Source organism: Hypanus sabinus, chromosome 21, assembly GCF_030144855.1.
Source record: "Hypanus sabinus isolate sHypSab1 chromosome 21, sHypSab1.hap1, whole genome shotgun sequence".
Taxonomy (NCBI): Eukaryota; Metazoa; Chordata; class Chondrichthyes; order Myliobatiformes; family Dasyatidae; genus Hypanus; species Hypanus sabinus.
In genome coordinates, this window is record NC_082726.1 from 65,858,133 (window position 1) to 65,874,475 (window position 16,343).

Below are 16,343 nucleotides of genomic sequence, written 5' to 3' on the forward strand. Positions count from 1 at the left end.
AATTATCACTAATGCATCCACTATTTCTTGGGCTACTTCCTTAAGCACTCTGGGATGCAGACCATCTGGCCCTGGGGATTTATCTGCCTTTAATCCCTTCAATTTACCTAACACCACTTCCCTACTAACATGTATTTCCCTCAGTAACTCCATCTCACTAGACCCTCGGTCCCTTACTATTTCCAGAAGATTATTTATGTCCTCCTTAGTGAAGACAGAATCAAAGTAGTTATTTAATTGACTGTAAATGACCTACATTTGTCTTGACCATTCTTTTTCTTTTTACGTATCTATAAAAGCTTTTACAGTCAGTTTTTATGTTCCCTGCCAGCTTTCTCTCATAATCTTTTTCCCCTTCCTAATTAAGCCCTTTGTCCTCCTCTGCTGGTCTCTGAATTTCTCCTAGTCCTCAGGTGTGCCGCTTTTTTTTGCTAATTTATGTTTCTTCTTTGGACTTGATACACTGATTAAAATTGAAAGTCTTGAAGAGAAAATAATCTAGAAGTTCGACCAAGTATTTTTTTAAATTTAGAGATACAGCACAGCAACAGGCCCTCCCATCCCAACAAGCTCACTCCGCCCATTGACCGATTAACACTTGGGCATCACGGTAGTGTGGTGTTCAGTGCAATGCTATTATAGCTCAGGGCACTGGAACTTGGAGTCCAATTCCAACACCATCTGTAAACTGTTTGTATGTTCTCCCGGAGACCTCGTGTGTTTCCTCCCACAGTCAAAAGATGAACAGGTTAGTAAGTTACTTGGTCATTGCAAGTAATCCTGTGAATAGGTTAGTGTGAAGTAAGTGGGTTGCTGGGCAGCACAGCTCGTTGAGCTGGGGGACTTGTTCCACAACTTATCTTTCAAACAGAAATAAAATTAAAGTGCGTGAAGAAACTAGAGCACCTGGAGGAAACCAACACAGTGACAGGGAGAACGTACAACTCCTTCCAGACAGTGGTGGAATTGAACTTGGATCACTAACCCTGTAATACCATTAGGCTGGTCGCCCAGCTTCCCGCCACGCATTATTTTTTTTGCTGTAGTGTGTTTATAAACCAGCTGTAGAATGTAGCCAGCATCCTTCACAGAGAGTGGTGATGTCTTGGGGAACTGGTGGCAAATCGACTTGTTTCAAGTTCAAATTTATTGTCATTCAACCATATACATGTACAAATGACGCTACAAGTGAAACAGTGTCCCCCACCCCTTCCCCATGTGCACAACGCACTACATAAAATCACATCACTGCTACAAATAAATTAATAAATAATAAAATATATTAATAATAAAATGTACTTTTGAATAAGCTGGTCAAATTATGGTGAAATATTGAGCTGTTTTGCATATTTTCACTTCCTAGCTCTTACCCTGTTGTCCTCTGAATCACTTCTCTTAATCTTCATCCAGAAACCTTGACTGCTTTTGCAAGCACCGTCCTTTCTTGATACTTAATACTGCTTGAGTGAAAAATGTTTCACTGAACTCTCTTGTAATTGTTTTGCCGGTTATGTTAAATCTGTAACACCTATGCAGTCAGTGGCTACATTACTAGGTATAGGAGTGGAACCTGGTGAGGTTTTCTGCTGCTGTAGCCCATCCACTTCAAGGTTCGACCTGTTGTGCATTCAGAGATGCTTTTCTGCACGTCACTGTTGTAACATGTGGTTATTTGAGTTACTGTCACCTTCAAGGCACCTTGAACCATTCTGGCCATTCTCCTCTGACCTCTCACTTTAACAAGGCATTTTTAAGCATAGAACTGCCGTTTTCTGGATGTTATTTTGTTTTCCTCACCACTCTATGTAAACTTTACAGACTGCTGTGTGTGAAAATCCCAGGAAATCAGCAGTTTCTGAGAAACTCAAACCACTCCATCTGGCACCAACAATCATTCCACAGTCAAAGTCACTTAGATCACATTTCCTCCCCATTCTGATGTTTGGTCTGAACCTCTTGACCATGTTTGCGTGCTTTTATGCATTGAGTTGTGGTCCTCTGATTGGCTGATTAGATATTTGCATTAACGAACAGATGTGCAGGTGTACCCAAAAAAGCAGCCACAGAGAGTATATTCACAAACACAAGGAAATCTGCAGATGCTGGAAATTCAAGCAACACTAACAAAATGCTGGTGGAATGCAGCAGGCCAGATAGCATCTATGGGAAGAAGCACTGTCGACGTTTCGGGCCAAGATCCTTCGTCAGGAAGGATCTCGGCCTGAAACACTGACTGTACTTCTTCCTATAGATGCTACCTTTCCTGCTGCGTTCCACAGCACTTTGTGTGTGCTGACTGAGAGTATATTAAGCTGTTTGACACTGGTAATTGGTACCCCCTGTTTATCCAATCAGTGGGGGTGGGAGGCAGTCTTATAAATGTTATTTATTTTATTTTATTTAGAGATACAGCCTGGAACAGGCCTCTCTGGCCCTTTGAGCCACGCCACCCATAGGTCTCTTCTATCTATTAATTCCTTAAAATGTCCTAAACTGTTACACATACAAAAAATAATAAAATGGAAGTGTTAAGTGCTTTAATATGGACACTTGGTTTGTGCACTGAAAGCTACCGCAGTCACTAATGTGATTATTTATTAATTTATTGAGATACAGCATGGAATAGGTGCTTCTGGCCCTTCAATCTCTGATTTAACCCTAGCCTAATCATGGGACAATTTACAATGAACAATTAACTTACCAACCAGTATGTCTTTGGACTGTGGGAGGAAACCAGAGCACCCAGTGGAAACCCACACGGTCATGGGGAGAACATATAAACTCCTCACAGGCAGCGGTGGAAATTGAATGCTGGTCACTGGTACAGTTAGATGTTGTGATACCACAACACTACTATGCTGCCCCATTTCACTTGTTACCTGCCAGCCTGTAATTCCTTCCTCTCTCCAGCTTCTTATTCTGGCTTCTCCCGCCTCCCTTTCCAGTCCTGACGAGTGGTCTCAGTCTGATGAGCGGTCTGACTGTTTATTCATCTTCACAGATGCTGCTTGACCTGCTGAGTTCCTCTGGTGTTTTGAGACCCTAGCATCTCTAGTTTCTGCTTGCATTTGCCAAATTTTCAATTTTCTCTGATAGTAGTGTTAACTAATTCCTATTTACAGTTCTTCATGAAAGCGCCTTAAATTTTTAACTCTTTAGTTGATTACATGTTGCCAGTGCCAGTGATGCAACTGCAAGCCAGTGTTTTGTTGCACTTGTACAGACATGTATTTGTGCATGAGAATCAACTTGACTTTGAATTTGCTTTAACAATGGCTGAAAAGAGACTAATCCAGCATCTCTATCACTCTACCTGATAATAGTAGTCATACATCCTTAGTTATATTCCGATAACCCACTGCATCTTCCGCCAGATCGTGAGACTACTGAACTCCCTGCCACCACCCAGGTCTCACCACGCATGAAGCGCCAGTAGTGCTATACTTCTTATCCTGTGTCGTAAATGGACCTTATTATTTAAGTTATTTTTGGTAATAATACTTAATGTATTATGTGTGAGTTATATGTACTATGTTGTGTATTTTGATCCAGAGAAAAGTTGTTTCCTTAGCTGGTATACTGTACATGTATACTTGTACTTCCCAAAGCATTGTGTCCGGATGCAATGCTCCAGATGAGGTTTACAGCTGATAATTTAAGATTCACTTTATTTGACACATGTACTTCGAAACTCCGAAATGATCTGTGATATGTGTTATTAGTGTCAATGACCGACACAGTCTGAGGGTGTGACGAGGGCAGCTCGCAAGTGTTGCCTTGCTTTTGGCACCAATATAGATGCCCACAACTACACCAACCCTAACCTGTACGTCTTTGGGATGTTTGAGGAAACCAGATCACCCAGAGGAAACACACACAGTCGCGGGGAAAACATGCAAGCCCCTTACAGACAGCGGCAGGAATTGAATCCCAGTTGGTGATTGCTGAGTTGTAAGAGTTGTGCTGACTGCTGTGCTACTATGCCCCCCCTTATAAAGTTTTACATTAAGTTCTGTACTTTTATGCCATACACATCTAATCCTAAAGCTAATACCTTTTTAGAAACCTTATAAGCTTATTCTTTTGAAGACTTGTACTATATATTGAATGGTGGAGCAGACTCGAGAGGCCAAATGGCTAATTCTGCTCCTATGGCTTATATGCAGACTTATGGCTTTCTCTCACAACCTTATTAAGATCATTTCTTTTAATTAATATTTCTCAGTTAATTTATATCCTCACTCATCCCTGCATCACTTCATATTTTTTTGACGTTGAATCTCAGCTGCTTTGAGTTTAGTGCCACGATAGCATGGCAGTTAGCACGAAGCTATTAAACCTCTGGCTGTTGGAGTTTAGAGTTCAGTCCCGGTGTTCTCTAAAGAATTCTCTGTAACTCCTCCCCTGGAATGTGTGCATCTTCTCCAGGTGCTCTGGTTTCCTCCCACAGTCCAAAAATGTACCGAGTAGGTGATGTGGTCATTGTAAATGTGCTCAGATTAGTTAGGGTGAAATTGGGCTTGTTGAGGTTTGCTGAGTGGTGAGGCTCGAAATGCCTATTCTGCACTGTAAGTAAAATAAAATATTATAACAGCATTGAAAATGAGGATTTCAATGAACTGCTAAGGATCTTTCTACTCAGATATGCAGAGGAATAAGAGTGCCTAACTGAATTAATTAACATTCTTAATCGCTGCAAGGCAGTAGTGATTTCCTTTCCATTGACAAAATTAGATTAAGTTTAACAGGAGATGGAAGGGTGCAAGTTAGATGAGCATTTTCCACAGATCCAGTGTGACAATTCTCCATTTCACATGATCATCTACCTGATGAAGGGTCTTGGCCCAAAGCACCAATCATTATTCTCCTTCATTGATGCTGCCTGGCCTGCTGAGTTCCTCCAGCATTTTGTGTGTCTGTTTTCAAGATTTCCAGCATCTGCAGAAACTCTTGTGTTTATGTTAAACTACCCAACAGTTCTTTCAGTGAACGGGAAAGGTGCTGTAAATTTGTGTATGTGGTCCTCCTGAGAAATGGGCTAAGATAGCCACAGTCATTTTGTCTGACTTTAGGTATTATATATTTGTAACAAATTTATATCCTGCAAACAATTATAAACAATTATGCAAACAATTAAAATTATGAGGGGGATAGATAGAGTTGACGTGGATAGGCTTTTTCCATTGAGAGTCGGGGAGATTCAAACAAGAGGACATGAGTAGAGAGTTAGGGGGCAAAAATTTAGGGGTAACACAAGGGGGAACTTCTTTATTCAAACAGTGGTAGCTGTGTGGAACGAGCTTCCAGTAGAAGTGGTAGAGGTTGGTTCAATATTGTCACTTAAAGTAAAATTGGGTAGGTATATGCACAGGAAAGGAATGGAGGGTTATGGGCTGAGTGCGGGCCAGTGGGACTAGGTGAGAGTAAGCATTCGGCACGGACTAGAAGGGCCGAGATGTCCTGTTTCCATGCTGTAATTGTTATATGGTTAACTCTATCCCCCCCTCCCCCCACCCCACCTATCCCTAAATTTCACCCAGAGTAATTTTATGAAAGGTACTATGGCTGTCTGAATGAACTGTAGGCACTGCAGGACCTGAGTTTCCACGGCCATGCTCTCTTCTCACTGCTGCCATCAGGAAGGAGGTAAAAGAGTCCCTCACCAGCAGGTTCAGGAACAGTTATTACCTCTCAACCATCAGGCTCCTTAACCAGAATGGATAACTTCACTCACCCAATGCTGAACTGATTCACAACCTTATAGTAGACTCACTTTCATGTACTCTACAGCTGATGTTCTCATTCTTATTTATTTATTATTGGTATTTACACAGTTTGCCTTTTTTTGTACATTGATTGTATGTCAGTCAATCAATGTAATTCTCCATTGATTTTATTGCATTTCTTTGTTCTACTGTGAATGCGTGCAGGAAAATGAATCTCAGGGTAACATATGGTGACAAACAAGAGCAAATTTGCAGATGCTGGAAATCCGAGCAACACACACAGAATGCTGGAGGAACTCAGCAGGCCAGGCAGCATCTATGGAAAAGAGTACACTTGATGTTTTGGCCCAAAGTGTCAACTGTACTCTTTTCCATAGATGCTGCTTGCTTGGCCTGCTGAGTTACTCCTACATTTGTTTGGTGACATATATGTAATTTGATAATAAATTTACTGTTAACTTTGAACTTTGAGTTTTTCCTCTCCCAGAATTGCTCATGAGCACATAAAATTGTGGGTGCCGCTATGAATAATTAGAGTTGATTGCATATTCTTTAATTTGACCTTACTTACATACTTAGTTCAGACCGTTACTCCTACTGGGGCATAGACTCACCAGAGTCTCCTGTCCTGAGCCAGTCTTTCAAGTTGTCCCCAGGTGTAGCCTGTCTTCATGGTGTCAGATCTTTCCTCTTCCAGGGATGAGGTCTTTGGAGCTTCTGATGGTGTTCCTGTAGCTCTGGGATTTTGCAGGATGGGCTTGCTCGCCCCATGCTCAACCTTCCTCTTTTTGCTGCTGGGCTTGGACCATTGGTAGTGGTGTTTTACTATGGTCAGTTAAGTGTCAAAGTTCTGACATGTTCTCCCTTGTCAGACAAGAACAAATGATCTCCAACTGGTATTGCATACTGTGCCCACTACAGAAAGAATGTTGAGGTTTTGGAGAGGGTGCAGAAGAGGTTTGCCAGGATGCTGCCTGGTTTAGAGGGCATGGACTATCACGAGAGGTTGGTTACACTTGTGGTGTTTTCTCTGGAATGGTGGTGCTGAGGGGAGATCTGATGGAAGTTTCTATGATTATGATAGAATAGACAAGCAGTACCTTATTCTAAGGGTTGAGATGTCTAATATCAGAGGCCATGCATTGAAAGTGAGAGGGGTTAGGTTCAAGGGGGATGTGAGGGCTCAGAGAGAGATGGTTGCCTTCTCCCATGACCCACTCTCCTCTCCTTTCAGATTCTTTCTCTTCACCTTCCCCCACTCACCTGACTTCACCCATCACCTGGCTAGGTCTCCTTCCCCTCCACTCACCTTTCTATCTCCTTCCTTTCTAACTCTGAGGTAGTGTCTCAGCCTGAGATATTAACTGTTTATTCATTTCCACAGATGCTGCCTCACCTGCTGAGTTCCTTCAGCATTTTGTGTGTTTTGCTCTGGATTTCCAGCATCCGCAGAATGTCTTGAGCCCAGGCCTGTTTCTGTGCTGTTTCTCTGTGTGAATTAAAACCATTCTCTCTCTTCAGGTTTGATAAAGAGCTGAAAAATGAAGAAGAAAAATCTGTGGAAGAGCTTCTTGATTTTCTGAGTTCCCTTACAACCTATGGAGAGAAAGAACTCAAGGTGGTGCCCTCTATTACCGGCTCACAGTTTCCTACTTTTAAGTTTCAACAGCCACCAAAGTCAGGTAATTACTGCATCACTTTTAGTTCACTGACTGGGTGAGCATTGCTCAGAACCAGAATTAGGTTTGCTATCACTGCCAGAGGTGAACCTATGGAATTTATTGCAACAGACGGCTGTGGAAGGAAAATCATTGGGTATACTTAAAGCAAAGTTGTTAGGTTCTTGATTAGTAAGGGCATCTAAGGTTAAGAGAAGGAGAATGGAGATGAGAGGGATAATAAATCAGGCAAGATGGAATGGCAGGGCAGACCTAATGGACTAAATGGCCTAATTGTGCTCCTAGGCCTTATGAAAATCTTTCCCCCATCAATATTCAGAACTGATTTATGGTTCAGGAGGCTATAAAGTCACTTCAACTGCCTGTTTTCTGTTTTTTTTTGTTTGTTTGACAGTCACCCTGTCTTTCTTTACCAACTCTTATTAGATGTTTATTGCAGAACCAGTTTATCCTTATAACTTCAGCTGACCACTCCTGGTAACATCCTTGTTAATCTTTTGTGCACCCTATCCAGTTTAATGATATCATTCTCCCAGTTAGACAACTAGAACTACCAATAAAATTCCAAATCTGTACTTCACTAATGACTTGTACAGTTGCAGCTTGCCATTCCAATCCAAGCAGATTAAGGAGAGTTCCCAATCATTCTACAAGTATTGTAGAAGCAAGATGGTAGCTAAGGGAAGAATAATCTACCAGGGATCAATGAGATAATTATGGATCCAAAAAATATGATTGAAATCCTAAATGAATACCTATCACTGGTACTCACCAGGGAGAAGAAAATAGAGATTAGAGAGTTAAGTTAGGGATACACAAGAAGAGATCAGTAGGGCAAGCTTTTCATAAGGAAACGATAGTGCCAGAGGAAGGGTAGAGGCAAATGAAATGCCAATGTCGAAAAGCTACTTGGTTAGTTAGTTTGATAGGAAAGATGTCAAAGGGTACGGGGACTGATGCAGGCAGATGGGATTAGTACAAATAGACATTGTAGTGAGTATAGATGGGGTAGGCAGAAAGGACTGGCTTCTGTGTTGAACATTCTATGATTTTAATGATTAGATTAGCTTTATTTGTCACATGCACATTGAAACTTTGAAAGATACAGTGAAATTTGCCATTTACGTCACATTAAATCAGTGTGGATTATGCCAGGGGCAGCCAGCAAGAATCGTCACACTTCTGGTGCCATCGTCGTGTGCCCCAGTTTATTAATCCTAACCCTAACCCATTTGCCTTTGGAATGTGGGAAGAAACCAGAGCACCCACAGAAAACCCGTGTGGTCATGGGTGAATGTACAGACTCCCTGGAGAGAGCAGTGGGATTCAATGCCCTGTCTTACAGCTGAAGCTGTAAAGCATTGCAGTAACCGCTATGCAACCATGCTGATCTATGAAACGTAATGGAGATGTCAAAAGAAGATGCTTTTAAAGTACCATGGGATGTGGTCAGTTTGAAATCTGATGCATTGGACAATGTTTCCAAGTGATGAAAAATAGGAAGGGCCTATAACTAAACCTTTGAGGAAATGCTCTTATCCATTGGAAAAAACAGAATACATTACAGTAGTGTCTAGGATAGATTATCAAAGAGCATAACCATTGAGCTTCAATGGAAAAATTGCACTTTTTTCTTGAATCTTTACGCTTAATCTCTTTGCAGGCTTAGTCATTAAAGTGGTTGTTTACTTTTGTATCTTGCGTCATTGCAAACAACTATTTCCTTCTGTTTCAATTTCCAGGTACTACTGTGAAAAATCTCCAGGCTTTCAAAGTTTTGCAGACGGTATTTTTAAATTCTAATTGTTCCCTCATTTCATCAATTATCCTGGACAGAATCAGGAAGATCTGGACCTGGAATAAAGCCAATTTCTTCCTTCTGGAATGGACACAGCAAGCTTTCTTCCAATTTGCAGAGGTGATTTACCTCAAGTCAGAGACGGTACAGATTCAGTATTTTCAAATGTTGCGGTTTGTTGTATTTGATCTGTCTTACATACCCCATGAGATCTTTTCAAGAGTTCAAGCCATAATTCGAGAGAACCTCTCACCAGTTTGTGCCTTGCTGGCACTTAAATGCGTGCTAGATATCACCAAATATGATCCATTGCTCACAATTGTGTTCCGAGAAACCAGACTTCTGGAGATGCTCCTTACACGTCTTCAGAGGCACGCAAAAATGCTGAGGAAAACAGGTAAGCGTCATCTTTACCAAACTAATTATCAGGCATTGGCATTCAGAGGTTCATTCCTGACATTGCTTTCTCTTTTGTATTTGGGTGGAATTAGTAATTAGGTTTTTAAAAGGACTTAATCATTTCAACCTCAGACTCCAATCTGGACTAACCTGGTGAGTCTAGTTGCAAAGTCAGAACACTGCTCTTCCAACCCTGTCTCAGCCCTACATTTGCATCTGTAAGAACTTCCCTTTAGAACAAAAAATGAGGAAGAATTTCTTCAGCAACATGCACAAAATGCTGGAGCAGCTCAGCAAGTCAGGCAACATCCATGAACAAGGATTTTCTGTAGCCAGAGGGCGGTGAATCTGTGGAATTCATTGCCACGGACAGCTGTGGAGACCAAGTCATTGGGTATATTTAAATTGAAAGTTTATGTTCTTGACCCTCTACTGTGCTGTAGTGTTCTATGGTTTTATTAGTAAGGCTGTCAAAGGTTATGGTGTGAAGGAAGGAGAATGGGGATAAGAGTGTTTAGAGGGTCGGCATGGTAACGTGATGGTTAGCACAATGCTTTATGGTACCGGCAACCCGGGTTCAATTCTTGCCGCTGTCTGTAAAGAGTTTGTACGTTCTCCTTGTGACTGTGTGGGTTTCCTCTGGGTGTACCGGTTTCCTCCCATAGTCCAAGGATGTACCGGTTTGTAGGTTAATGGATTATTGTAAATTGTCCTGTGATTGGGCTAGGTTTAAATTGTGGGTTGTTGAGTGGCACAGCTCAAAGGACTGGAAGGGCCTATTCCACGCTGTATCTCAATAAATATATATATATCAACAAGCATACAAATAAATAAATCAGCCATGTTGGCTTGGTAGAGCAAACCTGATGTACCGAATAGCCTGAATCTCCTTCTGTGACTATTGGTCTTATAGATCTTCAGATTTACTGAATTTGCCTTTAAAATACTTAGTGGAAAATATGGCATCTTCAAAGCATGAGAGTCCTTGAGCCTCATGAAATGATTAAAACTTCAAAGTAAGCTTTTGATGGTATCTTGTATTGATTAGTTTCTGCACTATCAGAAATGGGGAGAAGAGACTATAATTCCATTGTTTTGCTATTAGAATGGGTCTGTAGGGTGGCCAGAGACAGAAGGGGTCCCTGTTTTGAGACTTCTAGGAATTCATTTATTGGAGCCTCAATCAGTGGAATTAATCTATTTTTATTTACTTTTCATAAATATCCAATGATTTATATTAATATTTTCCCAATATTTATTTCCTTCTGAAACTACAGGGAAAAGTGGACCTTCTGATGATCAGCAGCACCAGAGAGAGACCTTAAGTTTAATGTTAAAAGTTGTGGCAACCATGCTTCAAGGCTCAGTGAGAAATATTGGTAAGTTTGGAGAGCCAGCAAATGCCAGCAGGTTGTTTCATACTTCAGTTAAACTTTTCCCAATCTCTTTACAATTCTCTTTGGAAGTAATCATTGGTGATAATTAGAAATTTCCTCTTTGAACTGGAATAGGAATTTTTTTTTTGTCACTTATACTGAGATACAGCAAAAAGGTTGTCTTGCATAGTATTCATACAGATAGGTCAAATATGATGGCAGAATATAGTATTAATGGTAATACTCTTGGCAGTGTGGAGGATCACAGGGATCTTGGGGTCCGAGTCCATAGGACGCTCAAAGATGCTGCATAGGTTGACTCTGTGGTTAAGAAGGCATATGGTGCATTGGCCTTTATCAATCGTGGGATTGAGTTTAAGAGCTGAGAAGTAATGTTACAGCTATATAGGATCCTGGTCAGACCCCTCTTGGAGTACTGCGTTCAGTTCTGGTCACCTCACTCTAGAAAGGGTGCAGAGGAGATTTACAAGGATGTTTCCTGGATTGGGGAGCATGCCTTATGAGAATAGTTTGAGTGAACTCAGCTTTTTCTCCTTGGAGCGACGGAGGATGAAAGGTAACCTGGTAGAGGTGTATAAGATGATGAGAGGCATTGATCGTGTGGATAGTCAGAGGCTTTTTTCCAGGGCTGAAATGGCTAACACGAGACAGCACAGTTTTAAGGTGCTTGGAAGTAGTTACAGAGGAGATATCGGGGTGAGTTTTTTACGCAGAGAGTGGTGAGTGCGTGGAATGGGCTGCCGGCGATGGTGGTGGAGGCGGATACGATTGGGTCTTTTAAGAGGCTTTTAGATAGGTACATGGAGCTTAGAAAAATAGAGAGCTACAGGTAACCCTAGATAATTTCTAAAGTAAGTACATGTTCGGCACAGCATTGTGGGCTGAAGGGCCTGTATTGTGCTGTCGGTTTTCTACGTTACCATGTTTCCAGATCAGATCATTACACACTGGATTGAGGTAGAACAAGGTAAAACAATAGTAACATTCAGGAACAGAGTGTTACAGAGAAAGTGCAGTGCAGATAGAAAATAAAGTGTGAGGTCATAACAAGGTGAATTGTGAGGTTAAGTGTCCATCCTATTGTACTACGGAACTATTTAATAATCTTATAACAGTGGATTAGAAGACGTCCTTGAGCTTGGTTGTATGTGCTCTCAGGCTTTTGTATCTCCTGCCTGAGAGTTGGCCGTCATATCTTTTTGCTAATATCTCAGTAGGTTGGCATTAAATTGGTATAGAATAGAATACTCTGAGAGTATCTTATAAGCATTTTATATTAATATTATTTCTGATCTATCACATTTTCTATTCAGTTTGAATAGCAATCAATCAAGTGACTATCTAACTAAATCTGAAAACACAGTTCTTAAGTGTTGATCTGGTGACATTGATTTGGCGGTTCTTCAGAAGTCATGAATGAGGCAGAAAACTTGGAGATTATGGTTGTTGTATTAAATGTTACAAGATCAAAGAGAAAACAAAGAAAAAGAAGTCGTGGTTGTCTCACAATCAGACTAGGGATAAAAACACATTTCATTGAGAAGATAACAACTAGGAAGCTTCTAGAAGATACAGAATCAGCTACATGACAATTACTGAAACTTCACTGAAAAATTGCACACATATATATGGGTGATTTTATAAAATTATAGCAAGTATAGGAAAGTTAAACTGCAAAAAAAAGTTCTACTCCCTAAACCAACATCCTTCGGGGATAGAGTGCTAAAGCTGTCCTTGACTGACTTCTCTTAATATTCTCTAAAAATGCCCATAACTGTATTTGTGTCAATAAGATTTAAGTATGGTGGGCAGGGGCTGGATGCCTCTCAATGAAAGGAGAGACCGAACAGCCAAAAGACCCAGCCACTAAGCTCAACCACCTCTTCCTCTTGCCCACATTGCACAGGAGATGTGGGTCACAGATCGGCCTCCACGGCCATTTGAGGATCCACCAACAGACAAACCCTGAGGAGGACATCATACTCGACTTCAAGTGACCATAGCTCAGGATAATAAAGATAGGGGTACCAACAATATAAATTTAATTCTTTCATGGGAAGTAAATGGTTTGGAAATCACAGTGGAAATTATACCAAAGTGTTACCTTTCCTTGCTCTCTGTTGTCTGTCCCCTGTTCATATCTTCTCCCTGCATAGAGTTAATCAACATTTGTCATTGCACTGAGTGTCCTGTGAAAGCCACAGCCTAAATCAATCTGATCTTTCCCCTCTTTGATCAGTGATTCTCCGAGAGTATGGGATGATCCCCTACATCAAAATTTTTCTCGATGACAAATCCTATCGAGGCCATGCACTAGACATCTTAGAACAGCTGTTCATTGTAAATGCAGAGGAGTACATGCGTGTGATGATAGGAGTGCTGTGTTCTGCCACCCAGGGGGAATTCATGTTGAAACTTGACCTTTTGCAGGTACGTTGTGGTTATTCTCAAATTGTCTCTTTCATTTCGGTGAAAAATCAGAACATGTTCTTTCTCATTTCCTTGCTTCAGCAAACTTTGTGATGGAGTAGCAAATTCCCAACTTTAAAAATAAGAATAAGTTCTTTGTTATTTCACAGTGTATGCTGAATTTTAATGCCCATGGTTTATGTATTGTGATTTAGAACAATTAATTTTCCATGGTTTGTATATAATGTCTTATGGAAGGTGAAGCTATAAAATATCCTAAGCACTATTTCCCCAGGGTTAAAGAAACAACAGCATAGTTCCCACACCCTATATCTTCCTTTTCTACCTCCTACCAAAGATCCACAAACCTGCCTGTCCAGGTAGGCCCATTATTTCTGCTTGTTCCTGCCCCATCTGCATACCTCGACTCAGTTTCATTTCAAGATCAGAGGAAGCATTCTTTCTAGATCCACCTGTAAAAATTTATTAAGTTTCAGTGAAATCACTTCTCATTCATTTAAACTCCAGAGAATAGAACTCAAGTCAACTCAGTCACTCCTCACACAATGATTGTGCCATCCCAAGGCCCAGTCTTTTAAAAAAAATTTTTTATTAGTTTTTTTTATACATTTTCTACATCACTACAGATAAAAAAAACCCAGATCGAAATGAAGAGCATTAATACAGTGCAAAAATAAACATACAATAATAATATAATACAAAAGAAGATAGTTGAGAAAGCACCCAAATTGAAGATATGTAAAATTAGTATCCTCCCCAAGCCCCGCAACACAAAAAAAAAACTCCAGACCAACCACAACACAATATAGAGAATATAAATCAGGACATTCAAACCCCCAAAACCGTAAATACACTTAGCAACAGAAGATATTGATGCCTACTACCAAAAAAAAAGGAGCTGAAAGCAAGGGACCAAAAAAAAAACCTTAGTTAAGAGGAAGGTTATGAAAGTACCCAAGGCCCAGTCTTGTAAACTTCCCCTTAATAAAACCTCTATCATGCAGTGGATGTTGGTGCGCCCATTCTTATCTGCGGTATATTCCTCGTCTGAATGTCAGTGCAACTGTATACAATGTTGCTTTGGGAAGGTAGCGTAGCGGTTAGTGCAACGCTATTACCGCTTGGATTGTTGGAGTTCAGAGTTCAGTTCTGACGTCGTCTGTAAACAAGTTTGTACGTCCCTTCCCATGTGCAAGTAGGTTTCCTCTGAGTGCTCTGGTTTCCTCCCATAGTCCAAAGTCGTACCATTAGTAGGTTAATTGGTCATTGTAAATGTTCTGTGATTAAGTGAGGGTTGCTGGGCGGCCCGGCTCACAGGGCTGGAAGGGCCTGGTCTGTACTGTATCTCTAAATAAAATGAGTAAAGCCCTCCAGTGGAGGTTTGGTAACATAAATCTTCTGATGAAGGGTCTCAACCCAAAACATCGACTTTATTCCTCTCCATAGGTGCTGCCTGACCTGCTGAGTTCCTCCCTCCTATTGTGTGTGCTACTCTAAATCCTTTGAGGATGTTTGCACTAGTAGGGGCCCCAGGATAAAGGAATGGCCACTTAAGACTGTGGAGAAGAGGGTGAACTTCCTACAGTGGGTGGTGAATCTTTGGAATTCTGTACTCAGGAAAGCTAAATCACTAATCATATTTATGACTGAGATAAACTGATTTCTGGGTATGGGTATGCTGAGGTTTACAGGGCACAGGCAAGAAGTTAGGGGCTGAGATTAAGATCAGAGCAACCAACATCTTATGGAATGGCAGAGGAGACTCCTGGAGATGTACAGCTGACTCTTACTATTGTCTTGTTTTACATAAAACATGGAACAGTATATCACAGTACCGTCCCTTTGGTTCACAGTGTTGTGCCAACCTTATAACCTACTCTAAGATCAATCTAAAAACTTCTTAAATGTCCCTAATGTATCTGCCTCTGCCACCACCTCTGACAGCGCGTGCCACACACTCACCACTGTCTGTAAAATAATTTACCTTTGGCATTCCCCCTATACTTTACAGCAATCACCTTAAAATTATGCCTCCTGATATTATTCATTGTTGACCTGGGAAAGTGTCTCAGGCCATCCACTCGATCTATGCCTTTTATTGTTTTGTTCACCTCTGTCAAGTCACCTCTTGTTCTGCTCCTCTGTAAAGAGCATAGCCCTAGCTTGCTCATTCTATCTTCATTTTGTTCCTATTTTCTACCCAAACAATAATGGTGACAGTCCTTTCAATATAGTTGATTGAAACAGCTTTGGAACATTCTGAAATGATAACTGAACAGGAATGATATAATCACCAGTCGTCCTTTCTTTAATGAGAGGTAAAAATATTATTTAAAACATACATCAGAATCAGGTTTATTATCACTGACATGCAGTACAAAATTTATGTATTTTGTTGCAGCAATACAGTGCATTACAGTACATACAATTTTCTATAAATTATAATAAGAAATATTAATAAATATTATTTTTAACATAATGTTGGAAATCCTATCATTAGTTGATTATCTCTGCATCTTACAGAAAAAATGAAATTACGATAAGTAAACAAGCAAAATAATTGTAAATATTTTAAAAATGTAATTTTATGATTAAACTGATTTATAATTATATCCATATAGAACATTTATATGGTTAAACCGATATATTAAGCTAAATCTTGTGTGTGCATCTAATTTAGACAAATTGTGAAGCAGTCACAAAATAATAAGTAACTGAATTTATTATTTGCGTCCCCTCGGGATCCTTATCATGTTACTCACAAATTCAGATTGATTTGCTAATATATATTTAGCTGGTAACCCAAAATAAATGTCATTACATCTCCACACTATGAGGACGACACATTGAAAATTGTACACTGTATTAAATTACAGAATGGGAGGTAAATTTGCTTATGTGTAACTCAGTTTGT

General features: G+C 40.4%; 1 protein-coding gene across 1 annotated transcript in view; it reads left to right on the forward strand.

Annotated features, from left to right (window-relative positions):
* Positions 1 to 16,343, forward strand: part of wdfy4 (WDFY family member 4) — a 306,893-nt gene that overhangs the window by 36,197 nt on the left and 254,353 nt on the right. The window contains exons 7-10 of the mRNA XM_059946114.1: positions 7,248 to 7,408; positions 9,148 to 9,600; positions 10,880 to 10,981; positions 13,239 to 13,429. Of these exons, the coding sequence (XP_059802097.1) occupies positions 7,248 to 7,408; positions 9,148 to 9,600; positions 10,880 to 10,981; positions 13,239 to 13,429 (907 nt within the window). The remainder of the gene's footprint in view (positions 1 to 7,247; positions 7,409 to 9,147; positions 9,601 to 10,879; positions 10,982 to 13,238; positions 13,430 to 16,343) is intronic.